The sequence below is a fragment of the Parasteatoda tepidariorum genome, chromosome 12 (assembly GCF_982258835.1).
Source record: "Parasteatoda tepidariorum strain Cologne lab strain chromosome 12, Ptep-v5.0, whole genome shotgun sequence".
Lineage (NCBI taxonomy): Eukaryota > Metazoa > Arthropoda > Arachnida > Araneae > Theridiidae > Parasteatoda > Parasteatoda tepidariorum.
Window position 1 is genome coordinate 14,531,059 of NC_141766.1, and position 22,663 is coordinate 14,553,721.

The 22,663-nt window shown below is 30.0% G+C and overlaps 1 protein-coding gene across 1 annotated transcript in view; it reads right to left on the reverse strand.

The window, feature by feature from the left end:
- Positions 1-9,039: 9,039 nt before the first annotated feature.
- mAChR-B (muscarinic acetylcholine receptor) overlaps positions 9,040-22,663 on the reverse strand; it is a 70,580-nt gene continuing 56,956 nt past the window's right edge. The window contains exon 3 of the mRNA XM_043045548.3: positions 9,040-11,045. Within this exon, the coding sequence (XP_042901482.1) occupies positions 9,866-11,045 (1,180 nt within the window). The 3' untranslated portion in view covers positions 9,040-9,865. The remainder of the gene's footprint in view (positions 11,046-22,663) is intronic.

Sequence of the window (22,663 nt, forward strand, 5' to 3'; positions counted from 1 at the left end):
ATCCTGCGCTAGAGGTGGGCTAAGCGGATATTACAATATCCATTCATACGTATTTTTTCAAACATTTTGCTTTGATATTTTAATCAATTGTATCAACGTTCTACTCGGATATGAAACATTTTGTTTCAATCTGAGAGCTCATTTTCATGGCAATGATTCTATATTTTAGTAAATTTAATTCAATTTGTTTTCAAGGAATTTTTAAATCAGTTTACTTTTATAATTTAAAATGTAAATTTCACGTTTAAAATATTTTTAAATTGTTTGAAATATTAATAAGATATTGACGGTGAATTAAAGTAAAAGCATTTTTATTGATATAAAAATATCTAAACACTAAACAATAATATTTTCAGTGTTCTCAAAAATTAGAAGCATTACTTTAAAAAGGAAAAAAAACTATTGAACACTATAAGAGTAGTTGGCATTTTTGGTATACTTTATGCACAAACGTACGAACAGACAATTAAAACGATTTTCTTAAAAAAATTTAAAAATTTAGTGAAAAAATTTCAAAAAATTCAATAAAATACAAAAATATTTTTAAAAAATTCATAAAAGTGCCATTGATTCCATTAAATATGAAATTATTATATTGATAATGATTGTAATAGAGAATTGTTAAAATTCGAGAGATGAGAATTTTTTTTAATGTTAAATGGTATAAGGAAGGCTTCTTTTTATTGATTATATGAGCATATTTTAAAACATTTGTCTTTCTGGTGCATTTTATACATTCACTCTTTGTTTCATTCATATTTGTAAACCTTGTCACTTAATGATCTAATGCATTTTAGAATACGTGACCTAACTGAAAACAGTTTAGCGTAGCTTTGTTCCGTTCAGCAAATAACTGCTTTGCTCTGTACACAAAGGTTCGAAATGTTGTATAAAAATACAAAATCATTCTATGTTGTGCAGCTCTGTAACAAATTTATTGAAAGTAACGTTCTAATTCGATAATTTTTCTAGCATTTGTATTTTCATTGCGATCCAGACTTGAAAAACAGAGATGTCACGCAACTGTGAATGATTATGCACAGCGCGACAAATAATAATAATAATAATAAAAAACGGACTACCCTGATTAGTTTTTGTTATTGTTAATGATTATGTAATGGAGCATGCATCACTTGAATACACGTAGTCTATAAAGGTACTCTATAAGAGATATATATTAATTGTACCAGTAAAACATATGTTTTACCACTTGAATACACGTAGTCTATAAAGGTACTATATAAGAGATATATATTAATTGTACAGTCCGCAAAAAAAAAAACGAATCACCCTGAATAACTTTCGTTCTAATGATCGGATTTTCACGAACTAAGTGTCAATCTTAATGGTTCCTGGGGGTGACCTCAAATATGTTAATTAATTAGTGCTAACCATTAATTAAGTTACGAAATCAGACACAAAAACGTACTTTCTCTGAATAAACATATAATTTTTTTTACATATTTGGAATCTAGACCCTTGAATTAGTGGGGGTAGACAAAATTTTAAAAAAATTGGGTGATAAATTGGGCCGCAATAAAGGTTTATATATTTGGCGATAGTCCAGAAAACCGCCAAAAAAAGTCGCCTGCGCAAATAAATATTTTAAGATAACCCATTGACTAATTCAAAAGAGGAGTGCTTAATTTTACTAGGTTGCTTCGCAACCAAACTCTAATAGTAAAAAAAATTGAAATAATGTTCAGTGATTGCTCGGAGGGGCTTAATTTATTGTTAATAGAAAATATCTCGAAGTTTCCAGGCCATAAACAATTTTTTTAGGGGATTTCTGTCCAAAAAGCAAAAAAAATATTATTTTAATCTCCTTTGAAAAGTAAATTTGAATCGATTTATAAATTATTTATGATAGTTTTTAGAATTTAAATACATGAACTTTTTATCTGATATTATTTAGATTACACTGTTTTTACTATATTTATTCGAGGATTTTATACTAAAATAAAATGAGCATAACTTATTATAGCTATATACAAAATTTTAGGGATAATCATTTTTACAGTTTTAATCGAGTCTTCTAGGCAAGAAAGTTTGAGGAAAAAAAAAGTGCTTGAAAAATAAAATGTAGATTGTATAATAATTCTAATGCACATTCATAAGGCTTTCTATAATATACGATATTTCTTTTTTCTATAACTCAAGGAATTGCTGAATGTTTAGTGGCATTTTAAAAAGATTGAAATATGTTATGTTTAAGAATAAGATATTGAAATAATATGTTGCAAATTGTAGGATTCATTGCTTAAAAAATCGCTTCATTCTACTAGATATTTAGGTTACATCGTTTCCTTTGGATAAAGATGATTAGCAAATAGCATCCTCATGTTTCGATACATTCTGAAACTTATACGTTCGCAAATTCACCATAAAATGTCGCACAGCATATTCTTCAATTACGATAAGCTACATTTACCACCAAATACTGCTACTATGGTTATTTTTGCTTTCTTATATATATCTGATGATCTCTTTTTAAACAGAGCTCGTAAGATCCTTAAGATACTGAAATGGGGGCACAAAAACTTAAGAGATAAAATATTTAATTTCATTAACTCAAAATATCTGGTGTCAAAATGTTAATTTTTAAGTTAAATATAACTTTTACAATATTGATGCTATTACATTTTTAAAGACCATATGAATCCTGATAAAATATTAAAATGCATATGTTTACTTTAACTAGTGTAAAATCCTTATCAAAATAATGATCAAGACCCAAATGTAAAACAGTATAATTGACGATAAAAACTCAACTGGCTTCAAAACATATGAAGAGGGAAGTAAAAGTCGACATGTTTCGAGTTTTCAAATATAATCGACCATTCTCAAGACTTGTCAGGCTTGGTTAACTTGTGACTTTTATTATTGGACGCTCAAAACATGTCTATTTTTATTATCATCTATTATTTTTTTAAATCAATGAAGTTTTTATTTTCGATTCAGTTTCTTGGGATTATCCATTTAGTTACACAACATATTAAATTATTTCACTCGATATTAAAATAAGTTTTATATATGTTATAGGCACAGGTTCTTAGATTGAAAAAATAATAATTCACTACTTTGTAAAAAAATTAATGCAGTAAAAAAAAAATTTTTTTTTTTTTTGCTGCAAGCCTTAACATTTTAGTTTAAGGTCATAAAAAAATTCCGTTTACAATTGAAATTTCAAAAGTCGAATGTGAAAATGGAATATCCCCTAGTACCAGGAATCGAAATTAAATAGTAACAAGGACAACTTTTTTAAACAAGTTAGCGTTTCCGTCCTACTCGAAGTTGTTTGAAAAGGTATTTTTTATATATCGATTCCAAAGTTTATTCTACATATATTTCAGGGTATAATTTCGGAGTATTTCGATCGAGTTTATTTTTACACCCTTATTTGCTTAAAATTATTAAATAATTTACTTAAAATAAATTATTCAAGCTACATGATTTAATGCATTTATAGTATAATAATAAACGGAGCTTCCGACGCATATCCTTAACCTTAATACCGCTATCATTAAATAAATGGAATAAGCTTAGATAAATAATAAAAGTAAGTTAATTTTTCCCTCGTGTAATTTTCAAGGAATAATATGTTTCGATCAAACAGATTTCATTCTGGAAATAGCGAAATTATTGAGTAGGTCTCTTGGAGCAATATCATTCTTATCCTCTTTTGACGAAATATAGGAAAAATTAGTTTTCACAGTTTCTGTAAAAAGTATGTTAGCCTACTTGCCACGTTTTTTTTAAAATTTTTTTTTATTAAAATAAGGTCGGAAATTGTGTATTGTGTGCACAGCTTCGGAATCCTTACAAATTTCAATTTTTAGTATTTCCTGATTAACAAAATAAGGCATTTTCCTGATAACAAATTATACTACAATAATATCTTGGAAATCATGCTAAAGTAAAAAATTAAACTAAATAGTTTAGTGTATTATCAGAAAAAAAAATCTACTTGGTATCATAAAGAGTAAAAGATATAATGAAATAATTAGTGAATCACACGTGGTCAGAAAATTAAAAATTTAATTTCACAACTAAGATAGTAGGACGACATTTAAGATACTGAGATATTTTAAGACACTAAAAAAATTGGCTACGTATTCCACAGCTTTTTATGTTCGGTATCTTTATCCTCTTTGTAGTGACTTATAAAACATCAACACTATTTTAGATAATCTAAGTTGAAGTCACAAGAAACAAAAAAAAAGACAATCAATAATTTATATTCTTTTTTCAAAAAAATAGTATGCTAAGTAAATAATCAGCTGTTTTGCATTAAATAATTTTAAACAGCTGAATGTTTTTAATTTCTTAACAAGGTTTTATTCTTAGCTAGCAGACAATAATTCTTTAAAAAAAACTTGACTATAATTTGAAAAGGAAACCTAAATTAAAGAAAATCTAAATTAAAGTTCTAAAAAAATTATTAGTATATTAATGAAGAAATAATAAACGTAAAATGGAAAAGAATAAGAATTTTAAAATGTTAAAATTTTATTAAATAGTTGGTAAAATAGTTCTGCAATACACTTCCGGAAATTTCTTTTAAGATTAGGATGATATAGGGTAAACCAACAAATGAAGGAGCATTTCATAGATATTTCTTAGAAATAAGATTTTAAACGTTTTAATTTAGATTGATTGGTAAGAGTAGCTTACTACCTAACAATAGGAAGTTCTTTAACAATGCATTTAGTTATCTGGTCTTTGAGTCTTCTCTGGAAAAAGTTTTGAATTTGTTAGTATCTGTTCAACGCCTTGTTTCTTTGACGAAATTATAAGGCCAGTGTTTGTTGTTATCCGTTTAAACTACAATTAATTGCATATAATAATGATTTTTCTTTTCATTGTGAAAAAAAGAATTCAAAATATGGTAATTGAATTTACGTTTTATTTATTTTAAGCATCATAACATAAGTAAGTACTGAGATTAGGGGGTGTTTATTAACTGGATTACAGAACGATGAAAAACCAATGTATAAACAAGTGTTCCTTTACTGGGATTTTTTCAAGTTAATGAAAATAAAAGAAAAATTTTAATTTTCTTGTACCTTTTGTCATATTATAAATCAAAATTATGTTAAAAATTAAAAAAAAAAAACTTCTAACCAGTGAAGGAACAGGCATATTCCTTCACTGAGAATAGATTTCCCAGTGAATGAATAGTATGTGTGAAATATGATATTACTTGGATAATTAGTAGTTCAGCGACATAGAGGACTCCTAAAATTCAGTTAAATGTTGTATGAATAGTTACTATAACTATTTCATTTAAATATGCAAATTTAATTGCTAAATTTATTTAAAGAATTATAATAATAATTAATTTATTATTTATCTTTATAAATGTAGTGATTAGTTATTACATCATACCTTAGACTCCTGAATAAACTATGTTTATTAACTAAATATAACAACTGAATATAATAATAAAAGCTTGAATGGAATCTTTGCAGGATTTTGCGCCAATAATTAGCTAAATTATTATCCTATTGCCGTCTTTAATGTCCTAACGGGAACTGGTAGGAAAAATCCATTTAAAGACAATTATCTAGGTGAAAAATGGGTGAAGTTTTTTTAAGGTGACATCCACCGATAACTCAGTGCAATGCGAAGATAATTTCAAAAGGCAAAACTTCCCTTAGAGAATAATATTCGAAATACTGGTTTTAAGAACTTCAGAGAATCTTTAGGAGGGAAGTAGCCCTGGCATCCTTTTATAAAGTGATTGCATTTACAATGTGAATGAAACAAGAGTTGAATACTGCCCTTAAACGGGAAAAATCTGCGGCCTTAAAAATTATAAGGATTTATATTCTAAAGTACCTAGGAAAGAAAAAGTATATCCATTGGTAGTTTTTCCTTACAGAAGGATTCGTAGAGATATTACAGAATCAGTCCCTGCTACATATTTCATTGGAAAAAGCTATTCATGAAATGAAACGATGACCGCAGCAACATTTTACAAATATATTGCAAATGTTTCTACCCATGGTTAATTAAAAATGCAATCAAATTCCTAATTTTGCTTCTTCTGGATAGGTATAAATCTCATATCAATTTGAAACTGAGCAAGTTTTGTTCTTCAAAACAAATTTTCTGGTTTAGTTTTCTACGTAATTCTTGGATATCTCGTTAGATCTTGAAAACAAAAGAATTGTAAAACAATATGTCTAGAAAATTTTACATCCATTTTTAAATAAGATTTGAGGCATCAACTGATGAAGTTAAAATGCTTTTATGAAATGCGATATTTTTTCATTCGATGTAGAAAACGTTGACTGTAACAAATGCATGCAAAACAGACACCAAGAGTTAATGAGCAAGACAACTTATCAACAAAACACATGCTTCGAGAGTAACGATGCGCTATTTCTTCAGAAGCTTGAGAAGGAAATCTCACAAGTTATGTTGCAAATTTTTAAAGGAACATTGACAGAAAAGTTTAATCTCCCAAATATCCAATAGCCTGCGCTTTTCTCAATATTGAAGAATTTATTTCAAAAAGAACAATTGTATAATCAAATTTTGGCTCTGAAGCTGAGACAACTAACATTAATAATGAAAGTATCTTGAAAACTGATTTTGAGATAAGTCCTCTTGAGGCATTGTTAGTTGCAAAAACGATTGGTTTCATAAGTAACTACTAGATATAAGTCAATGAGAGATGGGTTTTACTCAAACTTCGAAACTCCTTTTTCTCATTTATTATCCAGTGAGGAATTCTGGAAATGGAACTGGAAAATCAAAAGAAATTTCGAAGATACATTTACATTGGCCAAAAATTTGGAAAAAAGAGGAAGGTTAAATCAAAAGAAAAAGAAATAAATTACCCATGACGAAGAGAAAAAAAATACTTAAAAAGATTTAAAAAAAAGCTTAAAAAATATGAGGAAAATAGTAAACAAAAAAATGATCGAATTATAATAATAATAAAAACATCATCAGATTACACAATGATAAACATTCATAATTTAGAACGGACTATTAAACTGTGAGAAAAAAATGAAAAACATTTTTTTAAAATTATGTATTCAAACATATTTTACTTTCCATTCCATGACTGAAAAAAAAGTAAAATTTTCCACATTAACTATGGTTATATGTCGTAATTCCAAGAAAAATCTTGTTTTTAGACATTTGTGTGGCCTATGGATTCCTAACGAGCATCAAACATTATCAAAATTAAGTGTTCATTCTCTGGAAAATTTAGTGCTTATTCACTGGTAAGAACTGTTCCTTCACTTGGTCATCTTACTACTTATTATTTAAACCACCAAAAGCTTAAAACAATATTATGTAAGTTATCTAACTTTTTTTACATAATTTGCAATTAATAACAAATATGTCGAAACCATCATTTAGCTAAAATTACAAATTTTGAAATTTTTATGAATTTTTTTTAAAGGCAAGCTAAGCTTAAGTGCTCCTTCATTGTTTAGTTTACCCTATAAGATGTTGAGAAATTTGCGATGTTGTGAGAGATGTTTAAAAATGTTGACTACGTATTTTTATTAATATTTATAAAATATATATTCAAGAAATTGATAAATATATTATTCCAAATCTATGCATACGTATGTATATTATTGAAATTGTATCAGTTATTGAAAAACAAAATAAAAAAAATAAAAAATAATCACATTAAATAAGCACAATCTGGTGTATTCTATCAGAAGCACGCTTTTTTAAAACTAGACATTTGTTGAATAAAGTGTTTTTTATTCAAAATTCTTTACTAAAATGCAAATAAATTATTAAATGACTAAAAAAGAAACATCGTATTTTATAGTGTGAGAGAAATAAAAATAAAAAGATTAGCAAACGATTATTAGCGAAAAAAATATGAATGAAATTTTACGCTACGCGCGCGAAGTCAAGTTCCTCCCAAGTTTATCACATTTTAATATTAATCGCCCCAATTAGTTATTTCTTTATTGTCGCCAAATTATTTTTTTAAAAATAATTAATTTTAATTTTTCTCAGCTTCTAATAAATAAAAACAGTTGAAACTTTAGATTTTTCAATTGAAAAATATGTAGATTAATATGGTATAAAAAAATTCATACCTTATAATTCAATATTTTTTCATCCTCACTTTAATTAAATAATAAAAAATAATAAATAATTATTAAAAATTATTCTTTGCATGAAATTATCTTTGGGTAAATGAGTTTTATGAGTGGGTGCAATTTTTTTTGAATTGCTTCATTAGTTTTGAAAATATGACTGAAAACGCAAAAAGCGAAATTAACATTAAGGGGTACGAACTTTGAATCGCTCTCCTGACCAAACTATGGGGACCACATTTCCCAGATTGCGGCTACCCCCTATATTTTGAAGATAAGAAATCCAAATATGTAAAAAAAAATGCATGTTTATTCAGAGAAAGTACGTTTTTGTGTCTGATTTCGTAACTTAATTAATAGTTAGCACTAATTAATTAGCATATTTGAGGTCACCCCCAGGAACCATTAAGATTGACACTTAGTTCGTGAAAATCCGATCATTAGAACGAAAGTTATTCAGGGTGATTCGTTTTTTTTTTTGCGGACTGTACCAGTAAAACATGTGTTTTACCACTTGAATACACGTAGTCTATAAAGGTACTCTATAAGAGATATATATTAATTGTACCAGTTAAACATGTGTTTTACCACTTGAATACACGTAGTCTATAAAGGTACTTTATAAGAGATATATATTAATTGTACCAGTAAAACATGTGTTTTACCCCTTGAATACACGTAGTCTATAAAGGTACTATATAAGAGATATATATTAATTGTACCTGTAAAACATGTGTTTCATTAAGGGTATAAAGTATCTTTAAATTTCAGAAATGCAAATGCATTTTTAAAATTCCGAGGATAAAGCTAAAGTTTTGCCTCTGAAATCAGAGGCATTGTTCTTAAAGTGGATCAATTCAAGCAAAGCTTAGAATACGTAGCCTTTAAAATCTGTAGTTTTCTTGAAAAATGTAAGAAAAGAAAAACTATATGATCTTTTAATAAATCTTGCACGGAATATGACTATCGTTGGAAAGACATTGCGATCTAGTCTAATTAAACAAGTTTGTTTCGAATTGTTGTATAAAATGAAAATATTCGACTAGAATAATTGTAAAAAATAGCAAATAAGTACTCTAAAGTAAATGAACTTTTCCTCTTCACAGATGAAATTAAAGAAAGATAAACATAATCCGAGTACTCGAATACAGCAAAACAAGAGAAGGGTGGAAATTGAAACTGCTTAGAAATAAAAAAAAAAGGCTCAGTTCTCAAGAAAAAAAATTAAAGAAACTAATGAAACGCGGTAGTTAATAGAAAGGAATGAATAATTAGGTAGATCAGGACAGAATATATTTTTATGCGTAATGCAGTGTCTGGGATAGAATCGGCACTGTTATGAATAAATTATGGCTCAGCCTGATGCTCTTTGATTTGTTTTAAAGGCCCATATTCACTAAATTTGATTTTGAGGGCTATAATATACATAAATATATATATAAATATTCATTTGTAAAAGTATAAGGCAACATTTAAAGAATTTCCCTCCATTCATTAACTAACGATGGACTAGTAGTAAATGATATTCTAAAATCTATTTCAAATATATAATTTTTCATACATAATTTTACATCATTTGAAAAATAATAACATCATTTTATTATAAATAACTGAAATGTTTTTGGTCTCGTACATCTTTAAAAGTTATATTTCATTCATACTGAGAGATCAAAAATATTAAGAGTTGTAATAGTTTTAGTATACCTTTAGGAATTCTAATAGATTATTGCAAAAAGTTTCTTCAAAAATGCGGGCTTGAAAGAGAGAATGAATTGGAAGAATTAAGTTTTATGAAAATCTCCCTTTAAAATACGCGTAAATGCTTTTTTGAATTGTTGATTTGCCATAGCGTAACAAAAAGGATTAATTGGACTATTTGCGTAACATAAGAAATAAGTAAAATAAAATAAATGATGGTTTACACATCCTGTAGCATCTCTGCAAAAACCAGCAACTAAAGCACAGATATGATATGGAGTCCAACAAACTACAAATGCTCCTAAAATGAAAGAGATTGTCCTGAGAGCTTTCCGAGCTCGATTTTCTGACTTTGATTTATGCCTTTTACTCCTGCTCTTTTTTCTTTTAGGGACTCGGATCTTTTTACTTAAAGCTGAAACTAACGTTTGGGCTGACTTTGTTTCTGGGCTGATTGCTTCACTTTCTTCAGCGACTGGAAGTAATTTCGTTGCAGTCTTACCAGAATTGGATTCAACAATTGTATCCTTTGGTGTCACATCTACTTCGAGTGTTTTAAGTGAGGAATCCTTAGAGCTACTTGGTTTTATTTTTGCTTCAGTTACCGTTTCAAGAGAGATCTTTCCTTTTTCATGTGTTGATGGATCGAATGGTGAAGTTATAGGAGGTTCTTCAATAACTCTCGAAATATTACGGCTTTCTGACGAATTTTGTACATTTGGTGAGCTTTTTTCAGAACCTGGATACGAATGAAGTTTAGTTGAACCTGTTGATGATGATGTAACGGTTAAATTTGGTGTAGGAAGAATTAAACTCATGAATGATTTTTCAGTTGGTGAAGAAGTTTCAAGACGTGGTATTGGTATCTGAATTCCTGCTGAAGGTTTCTTCTTATACTTTTTCCGTTTCTTTACAGGCTTAATTTCATCACTTTGCTGAAGCATTTCATCGAAGTCAGAATCAAAGCCTACACTGCTAGAGCGATCATCTGAATTATTTTCTTCTAAGTTTCCGGCATTAACATTTCTGGTGGGACTAATGTCACTTGGTTGTCCGCTTGTTGAAGTAACAGCAGCTATTGAACCGATGACAGCTCCAGCCACGCCTCCCATTGCAAAGCTTTTAATATCATTTCTTTCTTGTACTAAAAGTGTATTTTGAGATACAGGCGTCTTAATATCCGGCTTTGATTTACCTAAGGCAACCAGAGCTTGGATTTTCCTTTGTTTCTCCATAGATCGTTTTTGCATTTGACTTGCTGTCCTGTAAAAAAAAAATATTATGTTAGCATAATCTGTTGTTATACGTGTAAGCTATTTCAATTTGTTAATATAATGTGTAAACAATCAGAGAAATACCTCATAAAATTCACGTTTTATGTTGATTCAATAAACTTTTAACTTTAATGATTGACATTCAAATTTATTTAATGCATTTGTTCTTTGGTAAGTCTAAAGTTTTATACAAGCACTCGATTGGGTACCACCACTATATAATTCCTGATGAATCAATAAATAGGTTATTTTTTAAAGTATTTACTTGATCAATCCGGCCTTGAGGTAGAAGCCTTGAAAATGACAATGCGGAATTCATTGGATGTTGTAAGTACCCTTTACACTAAAATTCCGGTAAAATAATTAACAGCTGTCTGCCCATCCAATCAACCGTAAGTTTATGATTACGAACACTTTTTAACCTTCAGGGGCTTGAAACTGTTTAATATTGGTCTGGTTAAAAACCGTGAATTTCCAAACTGTACGTTTTTTTAAAATTATTTACAACTAGCATGGTTTTAAAACCATAAGAATTTAACTGGACAACATTTGAGTTAGTTTATGCCAGGCTTTTTGTTAAGTAATGGACATTAGATTTAGATTATGGTTCAGTTGTGTTTTGTCGAGAGAACTGTAGAATGTGGCTTAATTATTTTATATAATGGTTCCATCTATCGTGAGAGATGGGAATTGCTAGAAGTTTTGTGTTAAGCTGCTGTGTGGAGCTGCCATTTCTACGTGAATTGGAGTTTCGTTCTCCAATAGTCCTGGAGTACCAATTGAGGAGTGCTGGAGACTAGAAACTCCCCATGCGTGTTAATGGAATGGAGGAAATATTATAATATCAACGCTGGGATTTAATCGGAATGCTCAATCCTTATCACATGGCTTAGATTCCAGATTTTGAAGAACATGCTCTCGATTCTCATTGGCTGTGGAGCAGAGCTTGTTTAACATTATTAGGTGAAAACAGTCACTAAACCATTGTTAACAGTTTGAATACTATTTTTATGGTTATTTGACTGTTTTGGTTGAATATGGTAAAATAACAATTAAATCAATTGTTTTTTTAACCAATTTTCTAACTGTGTAGAAGTCTTAAGGAGCATACAATAAAACTCTCACAAAATCCTGTTACGGGGGTAAAGGTGGGGAGAAACTCAAACAATAATATATAGACAAATAAAGTATTGTTTTTAATGTAGTTTCCTTTCACAGATTAGATTGAGACCAAGCAAAAGTTAATAGGATTAATTATTTAGAAATTGCAAGGATTTTTTTAAAATACCATTTTTGACTTTGCATGAACGTAACCCTTATTACCTCTAAACTGTTTATCCTATGAATTATGATTTTGCCTCCTTCAATTCAGCGTACGAAATACAAGAGAAAAATATCTTTCTTATTTTGTTAGAAATTAAATAGCAATGTGTAAATAAGTATGAATAAAAAATACTATTTTTTATGTATCTTCTGGTCCAGTTCGAATTAGCGTTAAAAACATTTATCTATTAAATGAGTATTCTCTCTTCTTGTATCATTCTTTTCTCGCCAAAACAAGATATTTTATGCAAGATTACTCGTATATTAGTTTGAAAGCTTATTTTTTAAACTTAATTTTACTGTACGATCATATATCACATAAACTATTAGTCAATAATTGCTTGCATGTGAATAACAAAACAAAAATATAAAGTTTATTCAAGTAAAATATTATTCTTCCTTTTTTAACGTTTCTTAAATAAAATAATAGGTTAATCAAGTTTTGATTGAGTTTGTTGTCTAGTAATATATAAGTATAATACAAAATATACTAGAAAATAATTTATATTTTTCTATGTATATTACAATGTACGAAAAGCAATATACTTTACGTTCATAAATTGCAATATAATAATAACAGGAAATTTTTGAAAAACACATTAATTTTCTTTTTAAAATACGTATAATCTAACTGTGAATTTTAACTCCCAATATAAAACTATTTTCTTAATTTGAACTTTATATAATTATATTTATAGCTCAAAACGTGCTTATATAAAAACTAATAATGTATAGAAAGAAATAACGATGACATCAAGAAAATTCTGAAATTAGCTGTAAATGGCGACTCACGGAAACGGAAAGCTGACAAAGGCAGCCAATCTCTCAAATGTCATCTTTATGAAGACAATTTGTGACATTTTGTTATGAAAATATAAGTAGCTTACTATTTATGTTTTACCTCTGCTCATTTGAGCAAAATTGCGTTTCTGCAAATTTTCACATTTCCCTGCGCCATTCTGTAAGATATTATTGATCTGATATGGAGCTAAAAAAACTATTATTTTGTTTGAAAATATTTTTATAACAAAAAATGTGAAAGTTTTGGTGTGTATTAATGTCGTGAAATATCTTTCAATGTTTGACGACAAATTTCCAATATAATATGAAACTTGTAAATGATTTTAAAGGTAGAAATCGAATTAAAAGAAATTTTGAAATTATTAACTCTGAGAAAAATCGTTTAATAACTGTTTTCACCCAATACGGTTAAAAAACCAGAATTTCCTCGCTCCAACTAGACCCATCTAATGACGCCACTTAGTTAGCCACAAAGCCGAGAGGGTTAATCTGTCAATCTCGTGACTCACAGAATGGCTGTTCGAGTCCTAGTGTTGACACCACAATATTTCCTTCATTCTCTTCAACATATGAAGAGTTTCCAGTACCTGCGCTTTCCAATTTGTGACCCTGCACTATTAGAATACAATACTTTCATTCACGCATAGATGGTGGCATCATAAAGGTGCTAAATTATCTCCAATACCCAGTTAAATTTCTTTTTTACGGTTTCGAAACCATGCTAGTTATAAAAGGCTAAAAAACCGTATAATTTTCTATTCATTTTTATTTAATCATACTAGTTGTAAATGGTATCAAAACCGTATATGTACTTTACGGTTATGTATGTTCGGTTAATTAGATGGACAGACGGCTGTCGGTTATCTTACCATATTTTTAGAATGAAAATTCCAACACTGTGGTGTGATTCCATAATCAGCAGGTCAATCTGTTTTAATGATTACCTATGTTTTTGTATTGTAAAATGCCAAACATCTATATCATACTCCTTCTTAAATGCTCAAAAAAGCGGTTTATTGCTCAACTATTGCATCGGAACCATAAATTCGTTCAAACTCACTGCAATCTTAATATGATACCACCATATTAATTGCCGGCCGGCCTGTGTAGTCGGCAGGGAACTGTCCTTGCATCAGAAAGGTCCTGGGTTCGAATCCCGGGCAAGGTATGGAAACTTCTTTCTCTCTCTGTTTCTTCTATGTTCTTTCTCCTTCGTGTGCGAATGCGACCCGTCCTATAAACGGGTTGTGGTTGTGTGAATGGCGTGGCAGAAGTCGAATTCCTGGTCATAGATGGCGCTATTGAAAAACAGGAACAATCGCACCCCCACTGCCTGAACAGGCATACGACAAAAAAAATATTAATTTGACTTCTTAAACTTGCTTGCACAGTTCATCTTAAATGGTTAATTCCTCATCTTATTAAGGTTGCAAAGCAATTTGAATGGCATGGATACAATTATTGAACTGATTTTTTCTAAGAAAGAAAGTGCGATGAATTTTTTTTTTTTCAAAAATAGATATTTTAATTTTGATTTTACTTTTTACAATGATTTGCATGTTTCATAACAGTATCTTGGAAATTTTCAACAATCTTAAAAGCTATAAAAAGGACTTTAAATATTATTTTATTGCATTATAATATTGTTTCAAACATTATTTATGTGACTTCAAATGTAATAAAATGGGAAGAAAAAATACCCCATTCTTTCGTGGAAGACATGTTTAAATGAATATATTTTTTTATTTCCAATGCCCAGCCGTATTAACATTTCGTCAATTCTGGCATTTTAAAGGGCAGGTTTGTTGGTCACTCTTTCAGGGGCACCATATTAGATGGATCAACGTTGTTCCCACTTTAACGACAGATAGTACAGAGAATGAAAGAACATCCATGCCTCGTCCGAGATTTGAACCCAGAATCTTTCCGTTGCAAGGCCAGTTTCCTGATCCCTACACAGGCCTGTCAGCTGTTTAAATGAATATAAAATTTCTATAAAAACCTAAAAAAAACAAAAAATAATTGGGCTATGATAATATTTAATTTATCATTACCGAATAGTTATGACAAAGGTGATGAACGTATATAATTTTTTACGTGGTATAATTATCGGACATCTGGAATGTGGGCGTAATCAGATAAAAGCATCTGATGAATTACCCAGAGCGTCATTTCTTGCCATTGGCACCGGTTTCAAGATGATGCTCGTCAGCTACGGGTGGCACAGTTTTAAGGCAAATCGTGTAGAGACGTTTGGGAAATATTGGTCGATATGCTCGGTCAGAAGTGTTCCTCTTATGGTAGCTCACTGTCCCCAGCAATTAATCTGGAGTAGAGTGCTTGCAATGTGGATATTGTCAGGGTCTATACTAATGTGATGCTTTCTGATGAGTCCAAGTTTATCTCGCAGTTTGATTCACGTCGGGACATTGACATGAAGAACATCATATGAAAGGCACACACGTTACCATCAAGACAACATCATTGCGTGACACTATTACTGTGATGCAGATTTGGTCGTTTGGGGTGGAATTATTCTGAACTCCAGATGAGATCTGCATGTTCAAATCGAAACTATGATAGGCTAAATTTATGGGGACATCATTCTGGAACAACATGTTTAAAGATGCTATGGGCGTCGATTTTTTGCTTAAGGCTGACAATGCTCTTTTCACCAAGCAAACATCGTAAACGAAACTTTTCAATCTGAGGATATCAAACGTATGGAATGGCCAGCATTATAACCAGACTTGATTCTTATAGAGCATGTGTTGGATATGCTTTGGCGACGAGCTTGATCCGTCTATCACTTTCTTCATGTGTAACTGAATTGCTTGCTGAGCGGAGTAATCTTTCCTAAGCTCGATAATTTGATGCTCAGCATGCCTAGGCGTTCTACGGACTGTATTTGATCGAATGGGACGCATACCAAGTATTAACCATCACTACAACCATGTAACATAAAGTTTGTGTAAAGGAGATATTTTGTATAATTGCTAATGAGGGGGGGGGTAAAATCGGATTATTTCGCGAATGGTATCACGCATAAACTATCTTTTTAGTTCCTTATCTTTTGTTTAATGAATGGGCTTTAAGAATAAGTCACGTATGTTTTGTTTCTGAGTCTTTATTTGACGCAGCTAGTGTTGCCCTTATTACCTCCACTAGAGAAGGAAATTAAAAATAATGTTATAATTGTTTCATCCAGAGACCTAAGAAAATGAAGATTTAATCTTTTAATTTCTATATTATTATATACACATTTTCTTACAGATGCGATTAACTAAAATGATCAACAGAAATAAGTATTAAGTTACTCTAAATGGTGAAAAATAAATAAAAGCAATGTAGGCATCTAATTGAATAGCATTAGTATCAGAAAAAATAAGTCCCTAATTTCTTTATGTTTACACAGTGCTCTGCAATGCTATATATTTTCATAACCGCTGCGAAGATAAAATAAAAAAAGCGCATACATTAGATGTCACAAGCAAATATTTGAACTAACAAAAACAAAAATGTCATCTCAGTCTAACGAATCACAACTTAGAAAAGTGGGAAGAAAACCATCAAAACTTATTAGTTTGCCAGAGGAAACAAAGGAATTGACGGATGTTTATTAGAAACATTTTTCCAAATTTTAAAAGTCAGTCACACTGGTTTTAATATTTTAAGTCTCGTTTTCCTCAGTAGTGATGCGTCAGATTGAAACAGTATTTTTGTTCTTTTCTAGCTTAAATATTAATTTGAGATATAATGTGTATGAGTTTTTGACTACATTGTTGGCAAAAATTTTAAGTATATACATTAAAGGCATGCTGTTACAAGACACAATGCATTGCTTGCAGTATTGGAATATTTTGTTGCACAACAAGGATATTCACTTAGTTCTTGGCGAATTTTACTTAATTTTCATTACAACAATAATGTGTTCATCATACAAGGTCCCGCAGTGAACTGATTGTAAAGACATGGCTCCCAGTTGAACACCAAAGTCAAGCATCACTGGCTCCGGCCAATAAGCGGATGGGGGACTACTTGGATCAGTCTGCGCAAGATCCGAGTGTGCGTGGTATCGGTCCTCATTAAACTGTTCTACCGTAAAGTGCTCGACTTCACACGAAGGTCGAAGGGCTTCCAAGGAGGTGGAGCCATCCACTCTGCAGTGGATCAAAATTGCGATGCCATGTCTTCGGATCCCAGACCGTCGCCAATAGCCAATTGTGCAGCTCTTGTGTGACGTAAATAAAGTACCTACCTACCCTCCATCATACAAGATGATTAGAGATTCCTCTAAATAAATTTTTAAAAATCTTGTCAACAGTGAATTAAAAATTAACTCAGATTAGATGTCGCAAATTTATATTAAAACTTGGAAAAAAATGCCAATCAAATTGTCACCATTCAGGAAGGCAAGATTTAAATACACCGACATTTTTTGCCTGATTTAATCGCTTTACACCGTTTTTAAATTTAGTTAAAGATGATTTATCATCCATAATTTTGCCGTCCTCGAAAGAGAGTCGCCAGGTTATGTTTTTCCTCATTTAAATATTGATTTTCAACCCCTCATGTACATGTTTCATTTTCACTCCTTTTTAATTAAAATATGTATATTAGGCTGGTGGACACATATAAATTACGGATAGAACTGCTCAAAAGAACCACAAAATTAAAACATTATCAAATCTAATTCGTTAAATCTTGAATTCGAAGCACAAAATTTGTAACATTTTTGAGAATTATTAATGTTTAATAAAAGACTATCTTTCAAATGAACATTAAAAAATCGTTACGACAACGAGATAAGAGGAATGTTCTTTTTATCAATAATTTTTTTCTAGCTTTATAGTGATAAGGTGTGAAATTATATTTCAGACTTTAAAATATAGAAAGTAATTTTAAATTTTGAGATTTTTAAAATCTGCATTTTAAATTAATTATTTTTTCTTTTGCTTTAAATCTAGTCTATTCTAAAGACAAATTAAAGTGTGAATATTTTATATAATTTCAAAATTGTTTGTATTCAAAAATATCAGCGGTTTAGGAACGTTTCATTGAAAATTTGTGTGTGTTTTGGTAAATTTAATAAAATTCAAAATGTTTCAAAACTAGAAATCCTTCTAAATATTTTTTTTTTTGGGTAAAACTTAAAAAAATAGTTCTAAAAATGTTTCAATCTGAATATTATTACTTAGTTAAAAAGACAAAGGGTATTAAAATACCCTTTTTATATTTTAACTTCGAATAATTCTCTAACTTTATTTATTTGACATCTTATGCAATAGTTGTTAAATTATTTTCGTGATATTTTATTTAATAACCAGTGTTGAAGAGAGGTGTTATTTTGTGGTTTACAACTATCAATATTCAATTCCTTAGTCTTGTCATTTTGAATCATACCTAGAAGATAAGGAAACACCAGGTTAAAGCATTGCACAGCCTAGCCTTCGTTGAAGATTTTTTGATTGAACTAATCGCATTAGCGTTACATGGAGAGGAAAATTGCGAAAATATCCTATGGTTAGGAGTCCATCCCATAATCTGTCTACCACTGAAGTTATTTTATGTGAGCACTGTGATCATTGCTCGTATCGACCAGTCATCACTAAGATTCGAACCTGATCACCTCATTGGTCTCGAGTGCTCAAACAACACCTTCTTGAAAAAGGAAGGCCTCCGCAGGGATCAATTTAGCAATCTGATGTAACGAACATATACTACGCAGATCACGAAATGTGTCACTGAGTTCGGACAACTAAATTGCGCAGTAGAGAAGAAATACGAAATATGTCACTACGATCGGACTACTAAAGGATTTGATTTCTCGTTTATGGTAACCTGTGCAGAGGCCTTCTCTTATCGAGGAGATGCTGGCTCCAATTCCTGACCCATTGCAACTCAATATTGAAATATTATTTTTATACAGCTAATCAGGGATTGAAAATGAGTTTTTTGCACTTGGATATATTAGGTAATTTTTGCTGGATAACTTTCAAATGCCTATTTTAGTAACATAGTTTTCAGTATTACAGCTAATTTTTATTTCACTAAGTTAATTGTTTTAGTGAACTTTTAGTTCACGGGTTTTTACACTATCTGTGATTTAAAGGTAAGTTTTAAAGTAAGTTTTAAGGCGCCCTTTTTTAGTTTTAGATAGATCTTTTCTTATATTTAATCTAATTTCATAATAAATTCATACGTTTTATAACTCATCGTTTTAAGTTATAAAGTAAAAAATAAAGCATTCCACAACAGACTATTGTGGACCAGGGAGAACTCCCTATAAATATTTTTGAGCTATATGACAAATGATTATAAAATTATAGTACTTTACTAACCAGTAATGAACTCTATTAATTATATTGCAATTTGGATTTTTTTCTGTGTTTTTGTTTCATTTTTATTTCGTAGCATTAAACGTTTACCATAAAGCTAACTTTTGAAACCTCCAAAGCCAAATTACAGTTTTTAAAATGATGTAAAAATGTGTGTTTCTTCAGCATTTTTTCGATTATTAATAAATGAGTTAATAAAAAGGACTAAATAATTATAAAAAAGATTTTTTACATGGAATTAGCTTTGGATAAGCGAATTTTATTATTATTCGCAACAATATTTCAATTCGCTTTAAGGCTTCCCGTTATTTCGAGGAATACGCAAAAAATGAAATTAACGATAAGAGGTCAAAACTCTCGACTTTTTCGCTGTCTAAAGTTTATGGTCTAAACTATTTTACTGTAACCTCCCTCATATTTTTAAGGTCTTAAAATCTCATAAATTTATTCATTCATATAGTGAGTGAAAGATTCTACAATGGGGATTCTGCAATTTATATTTTTTCGCATAAAGAGATAATATTAAAAGAAAAAATGTTGAACAAAATAGTTTCCTATGGTCTCTTAAATTTAATGAAAAAAAATTTAACAAAATATTCGATTTATGAAAGGAGCTTACTTCAAAGAATATTGAGAGTCTAAATAATTGATTAACGCAAAAACATTTTGCCTGAAAACGAATAATGTTGATGGGATAAACAGGGAAGACATAAGTTTCTTTCGTAGCGGAAAAAATTGCTTCAGAAGAAAAAGTTTTTTTCTAACTGAAGTGAAGCTATATATATATATATATATATATATATATATATATATATATATATATATATATATATATATATATATATATATATATATATATATATATATATATATATATATATATATATATATATATATATATATATATATATATATATATATATATTTATATATATATATTTATATATATATATTTATAATTTTTTAAACAGTTTGAAAATTCTAGCTAGTTTAAGCAATAGTATAAATTTCTCAAGTTATTTGACATATCAGATGAAAACTAAAAAATAATTATTAGAAAGAAATTTTCTGAATTTCTTAAAGAAAATACATCACTCTTATACTGAAAAAACTATGGTGCAATACTGCTTTGAGTCATGTGTTTAAAGACCAAAACTCTGAGCCTGACAAATGCAGGGGCATACGGGGCAGTTGCCCCGGGGCTCACATCAGACGGGGCCCCCAAATCGAATAGAAGGTTTATTTTAGGTTTCCTTCATTAATGAAATTTTTTAAAAGAAAATATCTGTACAGTTTAAAATCCGTCAGATTTAAGCCAGCTTCATCATTAATCTATCGTATGAACACAAAAAAACTATATTTCGTAAATCCATGACTTTCCAGTGAGAAATTCAACTGAATTTTTGCAATTACGATGGACAAATTTGGCCATTCAAAATGCTGCATTTTTTCACATCGCAAAATACGATATGTTTACCAAAATACAGGCTTCTGATTGGCTTAAGTGAGCCATCGTAATTGGATAAACTTAGCTGAATTCCGCCCTAATATCAGCAAGGATGCGAATTATTCGCAGCTAGATGACAAAATTAACAATCAGAAAACTGCATTCAGCATGATGGACATAGAATTGTCAGAAAATCAGTAAAATAGACAGAACGATATTTCGCTTGACCATTGGAGGGAGGTTACAGTAAAATAGTTTAGACCATAAACTTTAGACAGCGAAAAAGTTGAGAGTTTTGACCTCTTATCGTTAATTTCATTTTTTGCGTATTCCTCGAAATAACGGGAATTTTAGGTACTAATCAATTTTTTGTTATGTATGTATAATGAGGTGAAAAATTTAAATACCTCTATGACGTTCAGTTCTTCACTACTGAATTAGTGAAGCAGAGGAGGGCCCCCTAAGAAGTTTTTGTCCCGGGCCCAACTACGCTACGTCGGGCCTTGCCAAACTATCAAGTGAACGAACACTTTATTACAGGTTAACACGATGATGTGTAATTGCGTTGGGTATAATATGACGTAAGTACGCCAGAGATATATGAGATCTCATTCATAACTAATAGTCAACCATTCGGTTGCATTCTAAATGTGTTTCATGTTTTATTTGTAATAAATGCATCTGTGTATGCAATCTGTTGAATGAATAATACAACTAACTGACATAAATCCACATTCCCCACAAAAGAAGAAAAATGGAATATTTATGTATCTTGATCTGCCGCGCCAACTACAATTGCCAAGATGCCAAATAGATTTTAAACTAGCATCTTAACTATAAGCAATACTCGCGCGAGGGGTAAACGATAAATAATTATATCTCAGAATTACGTGCATTAGCTATTCCCTGTGAATATTCAGAAAATATGCTTAACACTATGTTCAGGGATGCTTTTACATTGGTGTTAAGGGATCAGTCAATTCTTGATAGATTATTTGAAGAAGATGACATTGATAACGAAAAATACTCTAAAAATAGCTTAGGAATTATGAAAATAGCTTTTGAGACTGCGGAAAATCGCTGACGTCTGATCTCTAAAGGCGCGGCAAAACGAAACTCACAAAACTCATAAAACATCCTTTAAGTAGGTCATCAATTAAGTATTCCAATCCGAAACCAAAATCCCAGATGTGCTTCGTTCAAAGAAAAACAGATCGAATAGATTTCTGTTCGCGTTGTTTAGGTGATCGTAATAAATTTATTTGTGAGTTTATTTAAGCTAAATGCGGGCTTTGTAAGAAAATCGGATGTATCGGAAAGACATGTTATGCTAAGAAAAATTAATTTGGACGAGTAAAAAAAAATCGATGTTGGACACATTTTTTGCGAAAATAATGATGAAATTAATTTGCATAAATTAAAACCAGTTAATGTTTTCGTAAATGAGGAGGAACCAATAAAAACTCCTATTGTGATAACGGTAAAAATTTAAATAAACCAGTTCGAATGGAATTTGATGTAGGCGGAACAGTTTCGGTAATGAGTTTAAAGAAATTTCAAAAAATTTCGAAAAAAGAAATTCATCCATTGAAATTAGTTTCTAAAACTTATAAACTAAGAGTCTGAAAAGATTATTCCTTTAGGCTACGTCACAGTAATAGTAGCGTATCGAAACCAAAAACGAAATACATAGCTGAG